Source organism: Salvelinus namaycush, chromosome 6 (genome assembly GCF_016432855.1).
Source record: "Salvelinus namaycush isolate Seneca chromosome 6, SaNama_1.0, whole genome shotgun sequence".
Taxonomy (NCBI): domain Eukaryota; kingdom Metazoa; phylum Chordata; class Actinopteri; order Salmoniformes; family Salmonidae; genus Salvelinus; species Salvelinus namaycush.
This window is the reverse complement of record NC_052312.1, coordinates 7,003,527-7,027,512: the sequence shown is the minus strand read 5'-3', so window position 1 is coordinate 7,027,512 and position 23,986 is coordinate 7,003,527. Positions and strand designations below refer to the sequence as shown.

The 23,986-nt window shown below is 48.3% G+C and overlaps 1 protein-coding gene across 1 annotated transcript in view; it reads left to right on the top strand.

Annotated features, from left to right (window-relative positions):
• The window catches only part of LOC120049471 (actin-binding LIM protein 2-like), an 82,891-nt gene that overhangs the window by 2,842 nt on the left and 56,063 nt on the right, over positions 1–23,986 (top strand). The window contains exon 2 of the mRNA XM_038995736.1: positions 21,941–22,124. Coding sequence (XP_038851664.1) covers positions 22,018–22,124 — 107 coding nt within the window. The 5' untranslated portion in view covers positions 21,941–22,017. The remainder of the gene's footprint in view (positions 1–21,940; positions 22,125–23,986) is intronic.

Below are 23,986 nucleotides of genomic sequence, written 5' to 3'. Positions count from 1 at the left end.
TTGGACGCTTCCTGCATTTTATCGCGTTTATTCTTACATCAGTGTGTAACGCCACCGGACACCGCCCGGGCATTCATCCTCTCCTCTAGGAACGAGGGAGGAGGGAACAGGGCATTCATCCTCTCCTCTAGGAACGAGGGAGGAAGGAACAGGGCATTCATCCTCTCCTCTAGGAATGAGGGAGTGGGGAACAGGGCATTCATCCTCTCCTCTAGGAACGAGGGAGGAGAGAACAGGGCATTCATCCTCTCATCTAGGAACGAGGGAGGAGGGAACAGGGCATTCATCCTCTCCTCTAGGAACGAGGGAGGAGGGAACAGGGCATTCATCCTCTCCTCTAGGAACGAGGGAGTAGAGAACAGGGCATTCATCCTCTCCTCTAGGAACGAGGGAGGAGGGAACAGGGCATTCATCCTCTCATCTAGGAATGAGGGAGGAGGGAACAGGGCTTTCATCCTCTCCTCTAGGAACGAGGGAGGAGGGAACAGGGCTTTCATCCTCTCCTCTAGGAACGAGGGAGGAGGGAACAGGGCATTCATCCTCTCATCTAGGAATGAGGGAGGAGGGAACAGGGCATTCATCCTCTCCTCTAGGAATGAGGGAGGAGGGAACAGGGCATTCATCCTCTCCTCTAGGAACGAGGGAGGAGGGAACAGGGCATTCATCCTCTCATCTAGGAACGAGGGAGGAGAGAACAGGGCATTCATCCTCTCATCTAGGAACGAGGGAGGAGGGAACAGGGCATTCATCCTCTCCTCTAGGAACAAGGGAGGAGGGAACCACGGCATTCATCCTCTCCTCTAGGAACGAGGGAGGAGGGAACAGGGCATTCATCCTCTCTAGGAACGAGGGAGGAGGGAACAGGGCATTCATCATCTCCTCTAGGAATGAGGGAGGAGGGAACAGGGCATTCATCCTCTCCTCTAGGAATGAGGGAGGAGGGAACAGGGCATTCATCCTCTCCTCTAGGAATGAGGGAGTGGGGAACAGGGCATTCATCCTCTCCTCTAGGAACGAGGGAGGAGAGAACAGGGCATTCATCCTCTCATCTAGGAACGAGGGAGGAGGGAACAGGGCATTCATCCTCTCCTCTAGGAACGAGGGAGGAGGGAACAGGGCATTCATCCTCTCCTCTAGGAACGAGGGAGTAGTGAACAGGGCATTCATCCTCTCCTCTAGGAATGAGGGAGGAGGGAACAGGGCATTCATCCTCTCATCTAGGAATGAGGGAGGAGGGAACAGGGCTTTCATCCTCTCCTCTAGGAACGAGGGAGGAGGGAACAGGGCTTTCATCCTCTCCTCTAGGAACGAGGGAGGAGGGAACAGGGCATTCATCCTCTCATCTAGGAATGAGGGAGGAGGGAACAGGGCATTCATCCTCTCCTCTAGGAATGAGGGAGGAGGGAACAGGGCATTCATCCTCTCCTCTAGGAACGAGGGAGGAGGGAACAGGGCATTCATCCTCTCATCTAGGAATGAGGGAGGAGGGAACAGGGCATTCATCCTCTCCTCTAGGAATGAGGGAGGAGGGAACAGGGCATTCATCCTCTCCTCTAGGAACGAGGGAGGAGGGAACAGGGCATTCATCCTCTCATCTAGGAACGAGGGAGGAGAGAACAGGGCATTCATCCTCTCATCTAGGAACGAGGGAGGAGGGAACAGGGCATTCATCCTCTCCTCTAGGAACGAGGGAGGAGGGAACAGGGCATTCATCCTCTCCTCTAGGAACGAGGGAGGAGGGAACAGGGCATTCATCCTCTCCTCTAGGAACGAGGGAGGAGGGAACAGGGCATTCATCCTCTCATCTAGGAATGAGGGAGGAGGGAACAGGGCTTTCATCCTCTCCTCTAGGAACGAGGGAGGAGGGAACAGGGCTTTCATCCTCTCCTCTAGGAACGAGGGAGGAGGGAACAGGGCATTCATCCTCTCATCTAGGAATGAGGGAGGAGGGAACAGAGCATTCATCCTCTCCTCTAGGAATGAGGGAGGAGGGAACAGGGCATTCATCCTCTCCTCTAGGAACGAGGGAGGAGGGAACAGGGCATTCATCCTCTCATCTAGGAACGAGGGAGGAGAGAACAGGGCATTCATCCTCTCCTCTAGGAACGAGGGAGGAGGGAACAGGGCATTCATCCTCTCCTCTAGGAACAAGGGAGGAGGGAACCACGGCATTCATCCTCTCCTCTAGGAACGAGGGAGGAGGGAACAGGGCATTCATCCTCTCTAGGAACAAGGGAGGAGGGAACAGGGCATTCATCATCTCCTCTAGGAATGAGGGAGGAGGGAACAGGGCATTCATCCTCTCCTCTAGGAATGAGGGAGGAGGGAACAGGGCATTCATCCTCTCCTCTAGGAATGAGGGAGTGGGGAACAGGGCATTCATCCTCTCCTCTAGGAACGAGGGAGGAGAGAACAGGGCATTCATCCTCTCATCTAGGAACGAGGGAGGAGGGAACAGGGCATTCATCCTCTCCTCTAGGAACGAGGGAGGAGGGAACAGGGCATTCATCCTCTCCTCTAGGAACGAGGGAGTAGTGAACAGGGCATTCATCCTCTCCTCTAGGAACGAGGGAGGAGGGAACAGGGCATTCATCCTCTCATCTAGGAATGAGGGAGGAGGGAACAGGGCTTTCATCCTCTCCTCTAGGAACGAGGGAGGAGGGAACAGGGCTTTCATCCTCTCCTCTAGGAACGAGGGAGGAGGGAACAGGGCATTCATCCTCTCATCTAGGAATGAGGGAGGAGGGAACAGGGCATTCATCCTCTCCTCTAGGAATGAGGGAGGAGGGAACAGGGCATTCATCCTCTCCTCTAGGAACGAGGGAGGAGGGAACAGGGCATTCATCCTCTCATCTAGGAACGAGGGAGGAGAGAACAGGGCATTCATCCTCTCATCTAGGAACGAGGGAGGAGGGAACAGGGCATTCATCCTCTCCTCTAGGAACAAGGGAGGAGGGAACCACGGCATTCATCCTCTCCTCTAGGAACGAGGGAGGAGGGAACAGGGCATTCATCCTCTCTAGGAACGAGGGAGGAGGGAACAGGGCATTCATCCTCTCCTTTAGGAACGAGGGAGGAGGGAACAGGGCATTCATCCTCTCCTCTAGGAACGAGGGAGGAGGGAACAGGGCATTCATCCTCTCCTCTAGGAATGAGGGAGGAGGGAACAGGGCATTCATCCTCTCCTCTAGGAACGAGGGAGGAGGGAACAGGGCATTCATCCTCTCCTCTAGGAACGAGGGAGGAAAGAACAGGGCACCAGATGTCAGTTCAACATCTCATTTGCATTAACATTTGGTTGAGTTGTCAACTAACGTGAATTCAATGTGGAAAACAATACTAAATTCCCTTACGTTGATGACTTTTTTCAAATCCAATCAGTTTCCCACGTTGATTCAACGTCATCATATTTACTTTTTTTGGTTAAAATGACTTGGAAATAATGTTGATTCAACAACCAGTTTTTGCCCAGTGGGATGTGAGTGACACTGTCTGAAGAGATGATCCTCTCCATGTTGACGTGTTTATCTCTTTCTGAGTGGTTTTGTGATTCATAGGGAACCATTAAGTCTGTCCCAAGGGGCATTATGCTAAGTGTAATGATTATGCACTCACTAACGAATCTGACACTTGCACCAGCAGATTTGACATACTTTTCTTTGGGATTTGAATACAGTGTTTAATACTCCGCTACTTTTTATTTTGGTTTATGCCTGAAATACAGTATGTATTCATGTTTTATGTATTTGCCAATGTGGTTTCCAATAGGAAACACATGTCATGTTCCCCCAGGTCTGAGGAGTGTGAGGAGGTGGGTTAATTAGGAAGTGTGAGGAGGTGGGTTAATTAGGAAGTGTGAGGCTAGTTTTAACAAAATGTCAGGCATTTATACGAGGCTATTAATACCCCTTAGACTCAACACTGACAGGGAGAGGCACCGAGGGGGTCTTTCCACACTCTAACACCTAACCCAAACCCCCAGGATCTCTATAGGGTAGACAGGGACGGAACCTACCTCACCCACCCCCCTTAACAGGAAGTCTTATTTTGCCCTTCCCAGAATTCCACAGCAGGAATGCAATCCAGAAATTCAATTTCCATCTAGTTGTCCGATTTATACTGCCAGAATTCGTCATGTATCATAAGGGATGATGGGGGCCCATTTTGACGAAACACTTCCAGATGTGGACTGACTGGACTACAGAGCTTGAAGGTAGAAGTTACTCCGAAGTCCAGATCTAGGAATACAGTAGATGACCCTACCTCCAATCCATTAGATGGATAAAAAGATATCTGACCCTGTGTCAGTCAGTAGTCAGAAACAACTTCCTGCCTCAGGCTCCAGTCTTAGGCCGACAGCGACAGGGTTGGCTGTATCATAAAACCATCAAACCTTCCTCATGATCTGGAAGAGAATCAACCATATCAAGTATAACCTCTTCTTATCACCAATTAGAGCGAGTATGGGTGTTAGCCAGACGGCTAACGGTGCCAGTTCTGAAGGGGAAACCATAAGCATTTCGCTAGCTAGTTGTAATTAGCGCTATGCAACACAGGGGTATTCATTTAATGTCACCCCCTCAGTGGCTCTCGTCGTCTAATAGCATCAGCGCTAACATAAAACAGAGCTTCAGATATAGCCCTATGCTATTTAATCATGCTGCTTTCCGCTAACTAATTAACGATTATGCTCGGAATGCTATCAAGTGTTGCTAATTAGCAACATGCTATGGAAGTGTTTTTGTTGATGTTTGACCTCCATAGTGTCCACTTATGTCTGAATTTCTGACACCAGATTAATTAGTTAGTTAGTGAATCAAGCACAGTATGTTCAAAATGAAAGATACACTGAGATCGTTTTCTGGCAGAACATTGAGCAGATGTTTACCCCTGGCCTGTTTTTGCACTCATGGAGGATGATAACATCACAAAAGCATTTTCACACAAGAGAGAATTGATTACTGCCAGCAAAACTGTGGACACACCCAATCTCACTATACAAGCTAACAGGCATAGAAACTTCATACACACAGATGGAAAAATGCATAGAGTATATGCTGCAAGATAAAGGGAAACAACTGTTAGCGATATCAGCTATCAGTGTCATTATTAACCTATCAAAATAGGTTCCTTCATAGAAGTGTTGGTGTTGGACAGTAAATATACACTAATAGCCATGTGCCGGGGTCTATTTGACAGTCTGGGGGCCTTGGGGGGGGGGGGGGGGGGGGGGGGACAGTAGCAGCTGTTTTAGATGTTCTCAACGGGGTGTTGTCTCTTGGCCTCTCTCTGTTCTCTCGTTCTTGGACCAGAACCTTCGTAGCTCGGGGGCTTTTTTTCGTCACTCAGGGATGGGATAGTGACCTCACCCCACGCACACACATACCACCAACGCCCACCCCTGTAGCCCAGGAGCAGCTCCATGGTCTAGGGGTCTAGTGTATGTTCCATACGGGTCCATGTGGACCAGAGTTAGATTGGAATGGAATGTAGTCATAGCTAGGGATAATACAGTAGATATGGCTGTTGGGTAGGGCCAGGATATAGCTAGGATAGGGATAGTACAGTAGATATGGCTGTTGGGTAGGACAGGATATAGCTAGGATAGGGATAGTACAGTAGATATGGATGTTGGGTAGGACAGGATATAGCTAGGGATAGTACAGTAGATATGGTTGTTGGGTAGGGCCAGGATATAGCTAGGATAGGGATAGTACAGTAGATATGGCTGTTGGGTAGGACAGGATATAGCTAGGATAGGGATAGTACAGTAGATATGGCTGTTGGGTAGGACAGGATATAGCTAGGATAGGGATAGTACAGTAGATATGGCTGTTGGGTAGGGCCAGGATATAGCTAGGATAGGGATAGTACAGTAGATTTGGCTGTTGGGTAGGACAGGATATAGCTAGGATAGGGATAGTACAGTAGATATGGCTGTTGGGTAGGACAGGATATAGCTAGGATAGGGATAGTACAGTAGATATGGCTGTTGGGTAGGACAGGATATAGCTAGGATAGGGATAGTACAGTAGATATGGATGTTGGGTAGGACAGGATATAGCTAGGGATAGTACAGTAGATATGGTTGTTGGGTAGGGCCAGGATATAGCTAGGATAGGGATAGTACAGTAGATGTGGCTGTTGGGTAGGACAGGATATAGCTAGGGATAGTACAGTAGATATGGTTGTTGGGTAGGGCCAGGATATAGCTAGGATAGGGATAGTACAGTAGATTTGGCTGTTGGGTAGGACAGGATATAGCTAGGATAGGGATAGTACAGTAGATATGGCTGTTGGGTAGGACAGGATATAGCTAGGATAGGGATAGTACAGTAGATTTGGCTGTTGGGTAGGACATGATATAGCTAGGATAGGGATAGTACAGTAGATTTGGCTGTTGGGTAGGACAGGATATAGCTAGGATAGGGATAGTACAGTAGATATGGCTGTTGGGTAGGACAGGATATAGCTAGGATAGGGATAGTACAGTAGATATGGCTGTTGGGTAGGACAGGATATAGCTAGGATAGGGATAGTACAGTAGATATGGCTGTTGGGTAGGACATGATATAGCTAGGATAGGGATAGTACAGTAGATATGGCTGTTGGGTAGGACAGGATATAGCTAGGATAGGGATAGTACAGTAGATATGGCTGTTGGGTAGGACATGATATAGCTAGGATAGGGATAGTACAGTAGATATGGCTGTTGGGTAGGACAGGATATAGCTAGGATAGGGATAGTACAGTAGATATGGCTGTTGGGTAGGACAGGATATAGCTAGGATAGGGATAGTACAGTAGATATGGCTGTTGGGTAGGACAGGATATAGCTAGGATAGGGATAGTACAGTAGATATGGCTGTTGGGTAGGACAGGATATAGCTAGGATAGGGATAGTACAGTAGATATGGCTGTTGGGTAGGACAGGATATAGCTAGGATAGGGATAGTACAGTAGATATGGCTGTTGGGTAGGACAGGATATAGCTAGGATAGGGATAGTACAGTAGATATGGTTGTTGGGTAGGACAGGATATAGCTAGGATAGGGATAGTACAGTAGATATGGCTGTTGGGTAGGACAGGATATAGCTAGGATAGGGATAGTACAGTAGATATGGCTGTTGGGTAGGACAGGATATAGCTAGGATAGGGATAGTACAGTAGATATGGCTGTTGGGTAGGACAAGATATAGCGATCTGCTTTTCCCTGGTCAGGACAAATTAGGAACCCTAATCCCCCATGTTGTAGACACACTCCAGGTTCTCTCCTGTCCTGTGTCAGGGTCTGTGAATGGAGAGAATGTAATAGAAAACATTGGATATTTAGATGTAGACTTGTGTAATGGACAGCAGTTAGGCCCTGGCCAGCTTGCCTACATTGTCTTATTAGAAGTCTGCTAGCAATTATGATCTGTTTCTCATATCAAAATGATCGTCCGTGGACCCAATTATCAACCGTATACTCTCCACCCCACTCCTTTAGGCGTCCAAATCAATGCCAGCTGGCATTTTATTCTGTCAATGACCTACATGTACTGTATGATCAATCTTAAGACTACCCAGACACACATACTGTAAAATACACAGGGCGTTTTACAGGGGCCTGCCGACAAGGTCACACGCGCATAGCGGCCTACACTTTGCACACAGCATATATATATTTCATAGCAGCAGCGTATATGACTCTGTACTGGTGTACCCCCTGTATATAGCCCTGTATATAGCTGGTCTTTAATTCTATTTTTAGGTATTTTTCTTAAAACTGCATTGTTGGTTTAGAGCTTGTAAGTAAGCGTTTCACTGTAAGGTCTACACCTGTTGTATTCGGCGCGTGTGACAAATACATTTTTATTTTATTTGTATATAGGGTCACTTGGCGTCTGGAAGACTGAATAGGCTTAACCAGAGGTCTGGGCTGGCTGCTGTGCCCATTATAATTCTCCACTGCAGGATCAGAATAGGGAATTAGATTAGTCCCAAAGGACATCTAAATGACATGCTAATTGAATGTCAATATGTCACGCAGCATCCTGTGGTCTGGTGCTGTTCATCTGTCTGAAGGGTTCATTCGGGTGTACAGATGCAGGCGTGCTCGTAATAGGACTCTCCAACCATGGGATTGTATGCACACACCCCGTCTGAGTCTTTTATTGATGTGGTGCTCAGGTGTGTGTGTGTGTGTTATTCAGGTGTGTGTGTCTGTGTGTATTAATAGTTGTAGAGGACTCAGACATATTCACAAAACATCTCAGAGTAGCAGTGCTGATCTAGGATCAGTTTGGCTTTTAGGTCATAATGAATCAGATTATATGGACAGGGGGGGGGACCTGATTCTAGATCATCTTTGTGATTACAGGCCCTGATATGGACAAGTATAGGATTAAACGAGTTGGAGGTTGAAGAACATGTCAAAGTGTTTCATCCTGTCAGTGTTCTGTGTTGTGCATACCAAGGTCACTGCTAAATAGTAAATGAATGCTACCCAAACTATCTGCACTGACTCTACGCACAAGCACTAGACTATATATACACACCATATACACACTCACCCAGTACATTGACACTCACACACACATTCACATACACTACATATGCACACACACACACATACATACACACACGCATGCATACCGACACAACACAACACAAACACACATACATACATACACACACACACCCTGCCTTCATGTACATATCTACCTCAAATACCTCTTACATCTGCACATTGATCTGGCACTGGTACTCCCTGTATATAGCTCCACATTGATCTGGTACTGGTACTCCCTGTATATAGCTCTACATTGATCTGGTACTGGTACTCCCTGTATATAAATCTCAGCAAAAAAAGGAAATGTCCTCTCACTATCAACTGCGTTTATTTTCAGCAAACTTAACAAGTGCAAATATTTGTATGAACATAAGATTCAACAACTGAGACATAAACTGAACAAGTTCCACAGACATGTGACTAACAGAAATTGAATAATGAGTCCCTGAACAAAGAGGGGGGGTCAAAATCAACAGTCAGTATCTGGTGTGGCCACCAGCTGCATTAAGTATCTTTCTTTTGGTGTTTTTCAGAGTCCGTAGAAAGGCCTCTTTAGTGTCCTAAGTTTTCATAACTGTGACCTTAATTGCCTACCGTTTATAAGCTGTTAGTGTCTTAACAACCGTTCCACAGGTGCATGTTCATTCATTGTTTATGGTTAATTGAACAAGCATGGGAAACAGTGTTTAAACCCTTTACAATGAAGATCTGTGAAGTAATTTGGATTTTTACGAATCATCTTTGAAAGACAGGGTCTTTGGAGTTTAAGAATGGAGTTTAGCTCCATTCTTGTGTATTGTATTTTATTCCTCTTGTGTTCCTATTTTCGTTGGGAAGGACTCGTAAGTCTACACCAGTTGTATTCGGTGCATGTGACAAATATCATTTGATTTGATTTGATCTCCCTTTTGAATGACCTTAAAGCAACAGAGAATCACCGTCAATCAGTCAGCCCATAGACATGATACAATAGAGAGAGAGAGGGTTCTTAGGTCTTCTCTCAGCAGGAAATGGAACAATTAGCTGGAGAAAAGCCTCTGCTCAATGGCTTATTATGTTCTTATTCTTATTCTTATATTAAACCCGGTATGGTTCTTGAGTCTATGTTATTGTATTTGTCATTCCAGCAGTAGGTAGCTACTTCCTACAGACAACAGTACAGGCGACCTAATCTACTGAAACACTTGTCTTTCTTCCCTCAACCATTACGCACCCTCATGTACTCACCACCCCTTTCCGCCACACTCAAGAGTTCAAAGGGTCAGAGGCCTTTTCCACCAAGTATGCTCCACTCCATAAGTCAACGCCCCTTGCAGAGTAATTATACTAAACATACCGTAATACACGTGGTTGAGTGTGACATGGTTTTGACATGGTTTTGGACACACCCACTGTCGTCCCGGGTAGGGTATGGTAGGGTACACACTTGGAAAAAACGGTTCCAATAGGGTTCTTTGGCTGTCCCCATAGGATAACCCTTTTTGGTTCCAGGTAGAACTCTTGTGGGTTCCATGTAGAATGCTCTGTTGAAAAGGTTCTACATGGAACTCAAAAGGGTTCCACCTGGAACCAAAAAGTTCTAAATGGAAAAAGGTGCTAGGAGTGTAGGGTAGGGAGTGGTATGCACTTCGAACAATAAAGTCTCATTTTTGGGAGACGGGAGTCATTGAAAGTATTTCTGGGAGACAGGAGACATTGAAAGTATTTCTGGGAGACAGGAGACATTGAAAGTATTTCTGGGAGACAGGAGACATTGAAAGTATTTCTGGGAGACAGGAGTCATTGAAAGTATTTCTGGGAGACAGGAGACATTGAAAGTATTTCTGGGAGACAGGAGACATTGAAAGTATTTCTGGGAGACAGGAGTCATTGAAAGTATTTCTGGGAGACAGGAGACATTGAAAGTATTTCTGGGAGACAGGAGACATTGAAAGTATTTCTGGGAGACAGGAGACATTGAAAGTATTTCTGGGAGACAGGAGACATTGAAAGTATTTCTGGGAGACAGGAGTCATTGAAAGTATTTCTGGGAGACAGGAGACATTGAAAGTATTTCTGGGAGACAGGAGACATTGAAAGTATTTCTGGGAGACAGGAGTCATTGAAAGTATTTCTGGGAGACAGGAGACATTGAAAGTATTTCTGGGAGACAGGAGACATTGAAAGTATTTCTGGGAGACAGGAGACATTGAAAGTATTTCTGGGAGACAGGAGACATTGAAAGTATTTCTGGGAGACAGGAGACATTGAAAGTATTTCTGGGAGACAGGAGACATTGAAAGTATTTTTTGGAGACAACTTTGATTGAAAAAGGTATCCTATGCTTGAAAGCAGGCTGTTCTTCGTTTGTCGTCTCTTCCCCCAGTGAGTTGTGCTCTTTGACAGCCTTATGGTGCGTACAGGGATAACAGACCCCAACAACACTTGATTTGATTGGATCTGATTCCGTAAGTGCAGCGGCAGGCAAGAGAGCGAGTGGTGAATTATTTTCAAGCTGCTTTGACACATCCAAAATGAACTAGGTATGAGGGATACATGAAGGAGAGATGAGGGGAAGAGAGCTTGACAATTAGTGGAGATGAGGGGAGAACACAAGCCACATCTTTTGTCTGTTTTGTACTGAACGCTGGTGATGATGTGATGGTAAACTGGGTTGAGTTACGTAATGCACTCAACTCATCACGCCCAGAAAAGAACTAGAGCCGAGTTCCCCAACGGGTCGCCGGTTGGACATAAAAGACGGCAATAACACCAGCAAATCCGCTCCAAGTGATTTTAATTTGGGAAATCTGTTTCAATGTATTCCCACGCTCTTCTCTCCTCTCTTCATTATCTCTTCTCTCCTCTCTTCATGATCTCTTCTCTCCTCTCTTCATTATCTCTTCTCTCTCCTCTCTTCATTATTGTTTGTCTCCTCTCTTCATTATCTCGTCTCCTCTTCATTATCTCTTCTCTCCTCTCTTCATGATCTCTTCTCTCCTCTCTTCATTATCTCTTCTCTCTCCTCTCTTCATTATTGTTTGTCTCCTCTCTTCATTATCTCTTCTCTCCTCTCTTCATCAGCTCTTTTCTCCTCTCTTCATCAGCTCTTCTCTCCTCCCTTCATTATCTCTTCTCTCCTCATCATGATATCTTCTCTTCATGATCTCTTCTCTCCTCTTCATTATCTCATATCTTCATGATCTCATTTCTCCTCTCTTCATTATCTCTTCTATCCTTTCTTCATTATCTCTCCTCGCTTCATTATCTATTGTCTCCTCTCTTCATGATCTCTTCTCTTCTCTCTTCATTAGCTCTTCTCTTCTCTCTTCATTATCTCTTCTCTTCTCTTCATTATCTCGCCTCTCCTCTCTTCATGATCTCTTTTCTCCTCTCTTCATTATCTCTTCTCTCCTCTCTTCATGATCTCTTCTCTCTCCTCTCTTCATGATCTCTTCTCTCTCCTCTCTTCATGATCTCTTCTCTCTCCTCTCTTCATGATCTATTCTCTGTCCTCTCTTCATCAACTCCTCTCTCCCCGCTTCATTAGCTCTTCTCTTCTCACTTCATTACCTCTTCTCTTCTCTCTTCATTATCTCTCCTCTCCTCTCTTCATGATCTCTTTTCTCTCCTCTCTTCATGATCTCTTCTCTCTCCTCTTCATGATCTCTTCTCTCTCCTCTCTTCCTCTCTTCATGATCTCTTCTCTCTCCTCTTCATGATCTATTCTCTCTCCTCTCTTCATTATATCTTCTCTCCTCTCTTCATGATCTCTTCTCTCTCCTCTCTTTATGATCTCTTCTCTCTCCTCTCTTCATTATCTCTTCTCTGTCCTCTCTTCATTATCTCTTCTCTCCTCTTCATTATCTCTTCTCTCATCTCTTCATTATCCATTCTCTGTCCTCTCTTCATCAACTCTTCTCTCCTCTCTTCATTACCTCTCCTCTCTTCATGATCTATTCTCTCCTCTCTTAATGATCTCTTCTCTGTCCTCTCTTCATGATCTCTTCTCTCATCTTCATTATCTCTTCATTATCTCTTCTCTCCTCTTCATTATCTCTTCTCTCTCCTCTCTTCATCAACTCTTCTCTCCTCTTCATTATCTATTCTCTCCTCTTCATTAACATTTTACATTTACATTTAAGTCATTTAGCAGACGCTCTTATCCAGAGCGACTTGATTAACTCTTCTCTCCTCTTCATAAGCTCTTCTCTCTCTTCTCTTCATTAACTCTTCTCTCCTCTTCATCAGCTCTTCTCTCTCCTCTCTTCGTGATCTTTTCTCTCCTCTCTTCGTGATCTCTTTTCTCCTCTCTTCATTATCTCTTCTCTCCTCTCTTCATGATCTCTTCTCTCTCCTCTCTTCATGATCTCTTCTCTCTCCTCTCTTCATTATCTCTTCTCTGTCCTCTCTTCATTATCTCTTCTTTCCTCTCTTCATGAACTCTTCTCTCCTCTCTTCATTATCTCTTCTCTCATCTCTTCATTATCTCTTCTATCCTCTCTTCATTATCTCTTCATGATCTCTTCTCTCCTCTTCATCAGCTCTTCTCTTTCATCTCTTCATTAACTCTTCTCTCCTTTTCATCAACTCTTCTCTCCTCTTCATTATCTCTTCTCTCTCCTCTCTTCATCAGCTCTTCTCTCTCCTCTCTTCATTAACTCTTCTCTCCTCTTCATTATCTCTTCTCTCTCCTCTTCATTATCTCTTCTCTCCTCTTCATCAGCTCTTCTCTCTCCTCTCTTCATTATCTCTTCTCTCCTCTTCATCAACTCTTCTCTCCTCTCTTCATTATCTCTTCTCTCTCCTCTCTTCATCAGCTCTTCTCTCTCCTCTCTTCATTAACTCTTCTCTCCTCTTCATTATCTCTTCTCTGTCCTCTCTTCATTATCTCTTCTCTCCTCTTCATCAGCTCTTCTCTCTCCTCTCTTCATTAACTCTTCTCTCATTTTCATCAACTCTTCTCTCCTCGTCATTATCTCTTCTCTGTCCTCTCTTCATTAACTCGTCTCTCCTCTTCATCAGCTCTTCTCTCTCCTCTCTTCATTAACTCTTCTCTCCTCTTCATGATCTCTTCTCTCTCTCCTCTTCATCAGCTCTTCTCTCTCCTCTTAGAGACAGACAGTAGGCCTATCAGGGGAGTCATTATAACCATCCTGCCTGGTTTCTGAAGGTGATAAATGTCTCATATTTATTATCACTCATTCATTTATGAACCTATACCAACGGCGGAGATCGCCATGCTTAGGACTGGCCTTGAAGTATTTTTGATTGGTGATGACGATCAACATCATCATCTTCAACTTCATATCTTCATCCAATATCCCTCTCTGAATCATCCTCCAGCCAACTGCATGTCCTTTCTACTAGGTCACAGGTCACATATTTCACAGCAGGCTGTTTGATGAGTCGACATTGGTGACAGTGTGTCCCAAACTAGAGACGTTCTCTGGTACAGGGAGTAGCAGCAGAGGGGATGGGTTTCAATCCTCTACATACCAGAAAGCAGATCAGAGCCCTTCAGAAAGAGAGTCCAGGGTCCTGACTACATACCAGAATCTACATCAGATCCCTTCCCACAGAGTGACCCAGTACCCCCTCCTTCACCCTAAACCTTCCCACAGAGTGACCCAGTACCCCCTCCTTCACCCTAAACCTTCCCACAGAGTGACCCAGTACCCCTCCTTCACCCTAAACCTTCCCACAGAGTGACCCAGTACCCCTCCTTCACCCTAAACCTTCCCACAGAGTGACCCAGTACCCCCCCCTTCACCCTAAACCTTCCCACAGAGTGACCCAGTACCCCCTCCTTCACCCTAAACCTTCCCACAGAGTGACCCAGTACCCCCTCCTTCACCCCAAACCTTCCCACAGAGTGACCCAGTACCCCCTCCTTCACCCTAAACCTTCCCACAGAGTGACCCAGTACCCCCTCCTTCACCCTAAACCTTCCCACAGAGTGACCCAGTACCCCCTCCTTCACCCTAAACCTTCCCACAGAGTGACCCAGTACCCCCCTTCACCCTAAACCTTCCCACAGAGTGACCCAGTACCCCTCCTTCACCCTAAACCTTCCCACAGAGTGACCCAGTACCCCTCCTTCACCCTAAACCTTCCCACAGAGTGACCCAGTACCCCTCCTTCACCCCAAACCTTCCCACAGAGTGACCCAGTACCCCCTCCTTCACCCTAAACCTTCCCACAGAGTGACCCAGTACCCCCTCCTTCACCCTAAACCTTCCCACAGAGTGACCCAGTACCCCCTCCTTCACCCCAAACCTTCCCACAGAGTGACCCAGTAGCCCCTCCTTCACCCAAAACCTTCCCACAGAGTGACCCAGTACCCCCTCCTTCACCCCAAACCTTCCCACAGAGTGACCCAGTACCCCCTCCTTCACCCCAAACCTTCCCACAGAGTGACCCAGTACCCCCTCCTTCACCCTAAACCTTCCCACAGAGTGACCCAGTACCCCCTCCTTCACCCCAAACCTTCCCACAGAGTGACCCAGTACCCCCTCCTTCACCCTAAACCTTCCCACAGAGTGACCCAGTACCCCCTCCTTCACCCCAAACCTTCCCACAGAGTGACCCAGTAGCCCCTCCTTCACCCAAAACCTTCCCACAGAGTGACCCAGTACCCCCTCCTTCACCCTAAACCTTCCCACAGAGTGACCCAGTACCCCCTCCTTCACCCTAAACCTTCCCACAGAGTGACCCAGTACCCCCTCCTTCACCCTAAACCTTCCCACAGAGTGACCCAGTACCCCCTCCTTCACCCTAAACCTTCCCACAGAGTGACCCAGTACCCCTCCTTCACCCTAAACCTTCCCACAGAGTGACCCAGTACCCCCTCCTTCACCCTAAACCTTCCCACAGAGTGACCCAGTACCCCCTCCTTCACCCTAAACTTTCCCACAGAGTGACCCAGTACCCCCTCCTTCACCCTAAACCTTCCCACAGAGTGACCCAGTACCCCCTCCTTCACCCTAAACCTTCCCACAGAGTGACCCAGTAGCCCCTCCTTCACCCCAAACCTTCCCACAGAGTGACCCAGTAGCCCCTCCTTCACCCTAAACCTTCCCACAGAGTGACCCAGTACCCCCTCCTTCACCCTAAACCTTCCCACAGAGTGACCCAGTACCCCCTCCTTCACCCTAAACCTTCCCACAGAGTGACCCAGTACCCCCTCCTTCACCCTAAACTTTCCCACAGAGTGACCCAGTACCCCTCCTTCACCCTAAACCTTCCCACAGAGTGACCCAGTACCCCCTCCTTCACCCCAAACCTTCCCACAGAGTGACCCAGTACCCCCTCCTTCACCCTAAACCTTCCCACAGAGTGACCCAGTACCCCCTCCTTCACCCAAAACCTTCCCACAGAGTGACCCAGTACCCCTCCTTCACCCAAAACCTTCCCACAGAGTGACCCAGTACCCCCTCCTTCACCCCAAACCTCCCCACAGAGTGACCCAGTACCCCCTCCTTCACCCTAAACCTTCCCACAGAGTGACCCAGTACCCCTCCTTCACCCAAAACCTTCCCACAGAGTGACCCAGTACCCCCTCCTTCACCCCAAACCTTCCCACAGAGTGACCCAGTACCCCCTCCTTCACCCTAAACCTTCCCACAGAGTGACCCAGTACCCCCTCCTTCACCCTAAACCTTCCCACAGAGTGACCCAGTACCCCCTCCTTCACCCTAAACCTTCCCACAGAGTGACCCAGTACCCCCTCCTTCACCCTAAACCTTCCCACAGAGTGACCCAGTACCCCCTCCTTCACCCTAAACCTTCCCACAGAGTGACCCAGTACCCCTCCTTCACCCTAAACCTTCCCACAGAGTGACCCAGTACCCCCTCCTTCACCCTAAACCTTCCCACAGAGTGACCCAGTACCCCCTCCTTCACCCCAAACCTTCCCACAGAGTGACCCAGTACCCCCTCCTTCACCCTAAACCTTCCCACAGAGTGACCCAGTACCCCTCCTTCACCCAAAACCTTCCCACAGAGTGACCCAGTAGCCCCTCCTTCACCCCAAACCTTCCCACAGAGTGACCCAGTACCCCTCCTTCACCCTAAACCTTCCCACAGAGTGACCCAGTACCCCTCCTTCACCCTAAACCTTCCCACAGAGTGACCCAGTACCCCCTCCTTCACCCTAAACCTTCCCACAGAGTGACCCAGTACCCCCTCCTTCACCCCAAACCTTCCCACAGAGTGACCCAGTACCCCCTCCTTCACCCCAAACCTTCCCACAGAGTGACCCAGTAACCCCCCCTTCACCCTAAACCTTCCCACAGAGTGACCCAGTACCCCTCCTTCACCCTAAATCTTCCCACAGAGTGACCCAGTACCCCCTCCTTCACCCTAAACCTTCCCACAGAGTGACCCAGTACCCCCTCCTTCACCCCAAACCTTCCCACAGAGTGACCCAGTACCCCCTCCTTCACCCTAAACCTTCCCACGGAGTGACCCAGTACCCCCTCCTTCACCCCAAACCTTCCCACAGAGTGACCCAGTACCCCTCCTTCACCCTAAACCTTCCCACAGAGTGACCCAGTACCCCTCCTTCACCCCAAACCTTCCCACAGAGTGACCCAGTACCCCCTCCTTCACCCTAAACCTTCCCACAGAGTGACCCAGTACCCCCTCCTTCACCCTAAACCTTCCCTCAGAGTGACCCAGTAGCCCCTCCTTCACCCCAAACTTTCCCACAGAGTGACCCAGTACCCCCTCCTTCACCCCAAACCTTCCCACAGAGTGACCCAGTACCCCCTCCTTCACCCAAAACCTTCCCACAGAGTGACCCAGTACCCCTCCTTCACCCTAAACCTTCCCACAGAGTGACCCAGTACCCCCTCCTTCACCCTAAACCTTCCCACAGAGTGACCCAGTACCCCCTCCTTCACCCTAAACCTTCCCACAGAGTGACCCAGTACCCCCTCCTTCACCCTAAACCTTCCCACAGAGTGACCCAGTAGCCCCTCCTTCACCCTAAACCTTCCCACAGAGTGACCTAGTACCCCTCCTTCACCCTAAACCTTCCCACAGAGTGACCCAGTACCCCCTCCTTCACCCTAAACCTTCCCACAGAGTGACCCAGTACCCCTCCTTCACCCTAAACCTTCCCACAGAGTGACCCAGTACCCCCTCCTTCACCCTAAACCTTCCCACAGAGTGACCTAGTACCCCTCCTTCACCCTAAACCTTCCCACAGAGTGACCCAGTACCCCCTCCTTCACCCTAAACCTTCCCACAGAGTGACCCAGTACCCCCTCCTTCACCCTAAACCCTCCCACAGAGTGACCCAGTACCCCCTCCTTCACCCTAAACCCTCCCACAGAGTGACCCAGTACCCCCTCCTTCACCCTAAACCTTCCCACAGAGTGACCCAGTACCCCCTCCTTCACCCCAAACCTTCCCACAGAGTGACCCAGTACCCCCTCCTTCACCCTAATCCTTCCCACAGAGTGACCCAGTACCCCCTCCTTCACCCTAAACCCTCCCACAGAGTGACCCAGTACCCCCTCCTTCACCCCAAACCTTCCCACAGAGTGACCCAGTACCCCCTCCTTCACCCTAAACCTTCCCACAGAGTGACCCAGTACCCCCTCCTTCACCCCAAACCTTCCCACAGAGTGACCCAGTACCCCCTCCTTCACCCTAAACCTTCCCACAGAGTGACCCAGTACCCCCTCCTTCACCCTAAACCTTCCCACAGAGTGACCCAGTACCCCTCCTTCACCCTAAACCTTCCCACAGAGTGACCCAGTACCCCCTCCTTCACCCTAAACCTTCCCACAGAGTGACCCAGTACCCCTCCTTCACCCCAAACCTTCCCACAGAGTGACCCAGTAGCCCCTCCTTCACCCTAAACCTTCCCACAGAGTGACCTAGTACCCCTCCTTCACCCTAAACCTTCCCACAGAGTGACCCAGTACCCCCTCCTTCACCCTAAACCTTCCCACAGAGTGACCCAGTACCCCCTCCTTCACCCTAAACCTTCCCACAGAGTGACCCAGTACCCCCTCCTTCACCCTAAACCTTCCCACAGAGTGACCCAGTACCCCTCCTTCACCCTAAACCTTCCCACAGAGTGACCCAGTACCCCCTCCTTCACCCTAAACCTTCCCACAGAGTGACCCAGTAGCCCCTCCTTCACCCTAAACCTTCCCTCAGAGTGACCCAGTACCCCCTCCTTCACCCTAAACCTTCCCACAGAGTGACCCAGTACCCCTCCTTCACCCTAAACCTTCCCACAGAGTGACCCAGTACCCCTCCTTCACCCTAAACCTTCCCACAGAGTGACCCAGTACCCCCTCCTTCACCCCAAACCTTCCCTCAGAGTGACCCAGTACCCCCTCCTTCACCCCAAACCTTCCCACAGAGTGACCCAGTACCCCTCCTTCACCCCAAACCTTCCCACAGAGTGACCCAGTACCCCCTCCTTCACCCTAAACCTTCCCACAGAGTGAACCAGTACCCCCTCCTTCACCCTAAACCTTCCCACAGAGTGACCCAGTACCCCCTCCTTCACCCCAAACCTTCCCACAGAGTGACCCAGTACCCCCTCCTTCACCCTAAACCCTCCCACAGAGTGACCCAGTACCCCCTCCTTCACCCTAAACCCTCCCACAGAGTGACCCAGTAGCCCCTCCTTCACCCTAAACCTTCCCACAGAGTGACCCAGTACCCCCTCCTTCACCCTAAACCTTCCCACAGAGTGACCCAGTACCCCCTCCTTCACCCTAAACCTTCCCACAGAGTGACCCAGTACCCCCTCCTTCACCCTAAACCTTCCCACAGAGTGACCCAGTACCCCCTCCTTCACCCTAAACCTTCCCTCAGAGTGACCCAGTACCCCCTCCTTCACCCTAAACCCTCCCACAGAGTGACCCAGTACCCCCTCCTTCACCCTAAACCCTCCCACAGAGTGACCCAGTAGCCCCTCCTTCACCCTAAACCTTCCCACAGAGTGACCCAGTACCCCCTCCTTCACCCTAAACCTTCCCACAGAGTGACCCAGTACCCCCTCCTTCACCCTAAACCTTCCCACAGAGTGACCCAGTACCCCCTCCTTCACCCTAAACCTTCCCACAGAGTGACCCAGTACCCCCTCCTTCACCCTAAACCTTCCCTCAGAGTGACCCAGTACCCCCTCCTTCACCCAAAACCTTCCCACAGAGTGACCCAGTACCCCTCCTTCACCCTAAACCTTCCCACAGAGTAACCTAGTACCCCCTCCTTCACCCTAAACCCACCCCTAAACCTCACCTCTGTGATGGGCTCAGTCCCAATCCCCTGCTAATGCACCTTATTGAGGTTGTATTGACGTTGTAAAGTGGTTGTATTGACATTGTAAAGCGGTTGTATTGACGTTGTAAAGTGGTTGTATTGACGTTGTAAAGCGGTTGTATTGACGTTGTAAAGAGGTTGTAAAGAGGTTGTATTGACGTTGTAAAGCGGTTGTATTGACGTTGTAAAGAGGTTGTATTGACGTTGTAAAGCGGTTGTATTGACGTTGTAAAGCGGTTGTATTGACGTTGTAAAGCGGTTGTATTGACGTTGTAAAGCGGTTGTATTGACGTTGTAAAGCGGTTGTATTGACGTTGTAAAGCGGTTGTATTGACGTTGTAAAGCGGTTGTATTGACGTTGTAAAGCGGTTGTATTGACGTTGTAAAGCGGTTGTATTGACGTTGTAAAGCGGTTGTATTGACGTTGTAAAGAGGTTGTAAAGAGGTTGTATTGAGGATTAATGTGAGGGGGAGTGTGGGAACGGTACTAGGTTATGCAACAGGGAAACTGCAGACTAGGATGGTGTTCATTTGGAACAATGCCAACACTTTTACTGTAGTATTGGACAAATGATAAGCAGCAATACATCACCCGTGCTTCTGAAAATGGCCGACAATCTGTGGAACAGTGGTTAGGTTGCTGTGCCAAGAAGGTGTCACAGAGATCCTATTCAATTAGATGAGTTGTAGTATGTCATTCGGAGGGTATGTCATATGGAAGGTGTGGCCTGGCTGTCCTGGGCTCAAGTGACATGGCTGTCATTTTCTGTCAGATCACAGTCTGTGTTCTAGCTGTCTGCCAGGAGGATGTTACTTTAGTTTCCACACTGATGTTATTGAGATAGAAAACCCTCAGGCATAGCTGTTTATGTATTACCTCATCTACATTCTGTCTTTGTACTGCGTGTGTGTGTGTGTGTGTGTGTGTGTGTGTGTGTGTGTGTGTGTGTGTGTGTGTGTGTGTGTGTGTGTGTGTGTGTGTGTGTGTGTGTGTGTGTGTGTGTGTGTGTGTGTACTATGCGTGTTACCTCATCTCCACAAGGTGGTAAAAGGTCAGGGAGTATTCCTGAAACATCACATCTCTCTCTGTTTCTCTCCTTCCCTTCTTTTTCGTAGAAAAGAAGGCAGGAAACCCTAGCCATCAGTGCCTGTGAAAGAGAGGTCACTTTGTTTTATTAAACGAGTGGAAAAAGGAATGAGGTTTCCAGCGGGCGGGTCCAGGGAGTGATGTCATGGGGATGTGTGTATTGTGTTGTTGCCATGGTTAATGTATTATTTCCATGTTGAGAGAGAGAGAGAGAGAGAGAGAGAGAGAGAGAGAGAGAGAGAGAGAGAGAGAGAGAGAGAGAGAGAGAATCACATGATAATAGTGTGTGTGATGCTGTCAGTCACTCTGTGTAGTGTGTGTGATGGCTTTTCATGCTGTGCTCATGGAGGTCAAATGTGTAGAATTTCCACACACATAAACACATGCTGAGAGATGCAGACACCCCCACACTCTCTCTGTGTCTCAGTGACGTGTTGCTGGCAGCCACAGTGGTTCATGAAAACAAGACGTGTAGAAAAGGCTCTTGGTAACACAGGTGTTCCTCTCACTTGCTCCAGACTGTGAGATAGAGCTGGTGTTATCAACTGTGTCCATTCCTCTTCTCTGGACCTCTCTTCATGGATTCCAGCTAGAGTTATCCATCTGTACCACCCTCTCAGGCATTTCAGCTAGAGTTATCCATCTGTACCACCCTCTCAGGCATTTCAGCTAGAGTTATCCATCTGTACCACCCTCTCAGGCATTTCAGCTAGAGTTATCCATCTGTACCACCCTCTCAGGCATTTCAGCTAGAGTTATCCATCTGTACCACCCTCTCAGGCATTTCAGCTACAGTTATCCATCTGTACCACCCTCTCAGGCATTTCAGCTACAGTTATCCATCTGTACCACCTTCTGTACCACCCATACCTAAATGTTGGTTAACCCATTCAATTGTTGGAAGTATATATAGAATGTGATCGTTCTTTTTTATACAGTAATGCTTATTTTGACAAATGTAAACAAAACCCACTGCTATCTTTGATTCGATGTCTCATTGTGTTCCCCTCTCTCTTTCCCCATGCAGTGTGTGGCGTTGACCTGGCCCAGGGGGGGTTCTTTGTGCGTCAGGGGGAGTACATCTGCACCCTGGACTACCAGCGGATGTACGGCACGCGCTGCTTCAGCTGTGAGGAGTTCATCGAGGGAGAGGTGGTGTCAGCGCTGGGAAAGACCTACCATCCACGCTGCTTCGTCTGCGTCACCTGCAAGTAAGGGAGAAGGGACCCCCCCCCACACACACACACACCTACGGGACAATCAGATGCACAGACAGATGGGTGCCCACATTAAAATATGCATCTGGATGTTTTGAAGACTGTCAATACTGTAGTTTGACCTGGAATCCCCTAAAGCATTCAAATGGAATACTGTGTGTACGTGTATATGTGTGTGTGTGTGTGTGTGATCTATAAGCCAGTGTTAGCTATGTGTGTGTGTGAAGGTGTTGTTTTTGATCTCTCTCTCTCTCTCTCTCTCTTTCTCCCTGATTCTCTCTCTCTCTTTCTCTTTCTCCCTCTCTCCTTGATTCTCTCTCTCTCTCTCTTTCTCCCCGATTCTCTCTCTCTCTCTTTCTCCCTCTCTCCCTGATTCTCTATCTCTCTCTTTCTCCCTGATTCTCTCTCTCTTTCTCTTTCTCCCTCTCTCCTTGATTCTCTCTCTCTCTCTCTTTCTCCCTGATTCTCTCTCTCTTTCTCTTTCTCCCTCTCTCCTTGATTCTCTCTCTCTCTCTCTTTCTCCCTGATTCTCTCTCTCTCTTTCTCTTTCTCCCTCTCTCCTTGATTCTCTCTCTCTCTCTTTCTCCCTGATTCTCTCTCTCTCTCTTTCTCCCTCTCTCCCTGATTCTCTATCTCTCTCTTTCTCCCTGATTCTCTATCTCTCTCTTTCTCCCTGATTCTCTCTCTCTCTTTCTCCCTCTCTCCTTGATTCTCTCTCTCTCTCTTTCTCCCTGATGCTCTCTCTCTCTCTGTCTCTCTCTCCCTCTCTCTCTCTCTCTCCCTGTGTGGTGTATGATGTATGTTAGTCTCCATCTCCAACACTGCTGTATCTGTCACTGTGTCCGTTCTTCTAGGGTAGATTGATAATCTGTAATGTGACCTCTTACATTTAGGAGTTTGGGATGTCATAAAGGCTGAGAGGAAGGGATGGAGAGGGGGGAGGATGAGTCACACTGTCCTGACTCCTGTAGAGGTTGTTGTGCGGTCTGTCCCTTGGCAAGAGCATAGTGTTAATTAAACTGTGTGTGTGGTTAGTTGCATTGGTATCTACATGTGTGTGTTTCTCTGTGGGGAGGAGGAGGGGAGTCTCTAGTCATCACACTGTATCTCTAGTCATCACACTATCTCTAGTCATCACACATTCACCATCTATCTAGTTCTCTCTCTGTATCTCGAGTCATCACACTGGGTCAGTGTGGATGGGACCATGTACTTGTTCGTATATGTAATTTACGACTCATTAGTTTGGTGTGTGTGTGTTTGTGTGTGCGTCTGTGTGTGTTTGTGTGTGTGTGTGTGTGTGTGTGTGTCTGTGTGTGTATCTGTGCCTGTGTGTGCGTGCGTGTTTGTCCCTACTCTTGAACCTGAGCAGCCTGGCTGTGACAGTGACCATATCAGATCCAGTGGGACTAACGTAGAGCATTAGGTGATAAACATAGCATGATAACAACTCCCATCTTTCACACTAATATCAGCCAAGACCATATGGAATCATCTCTGCTCTATTCTACTGAACCCGCTGCCAGTCTGGTAGTGGGATACTCTCTCCTCAGTGCTGTAGTACAGTTTGGTGTAATGGAGTCTTCCCTAATGCTGCTCACCTAAAGGCATTGATACATATATGCATGGTCAATGTGGGGGTTATTTATTCACGGTGATAGATTTCACATGATCTAATACCGTGAGAATTTAGTTGAAAAGGATAAGGTCTTCGTCAGTGGCCCTCGTCCGTCAGTGGCCTTCGTCCGTTAGTGGCCTTTGTCCGTCAGTGGCCTTTGTCCATCAGTGGCCCTCGTCAGTGGCCTTCATCAGAACTCATTTTCTTTATCAATGTTGGCCCCCAAAAATTGTTGCAC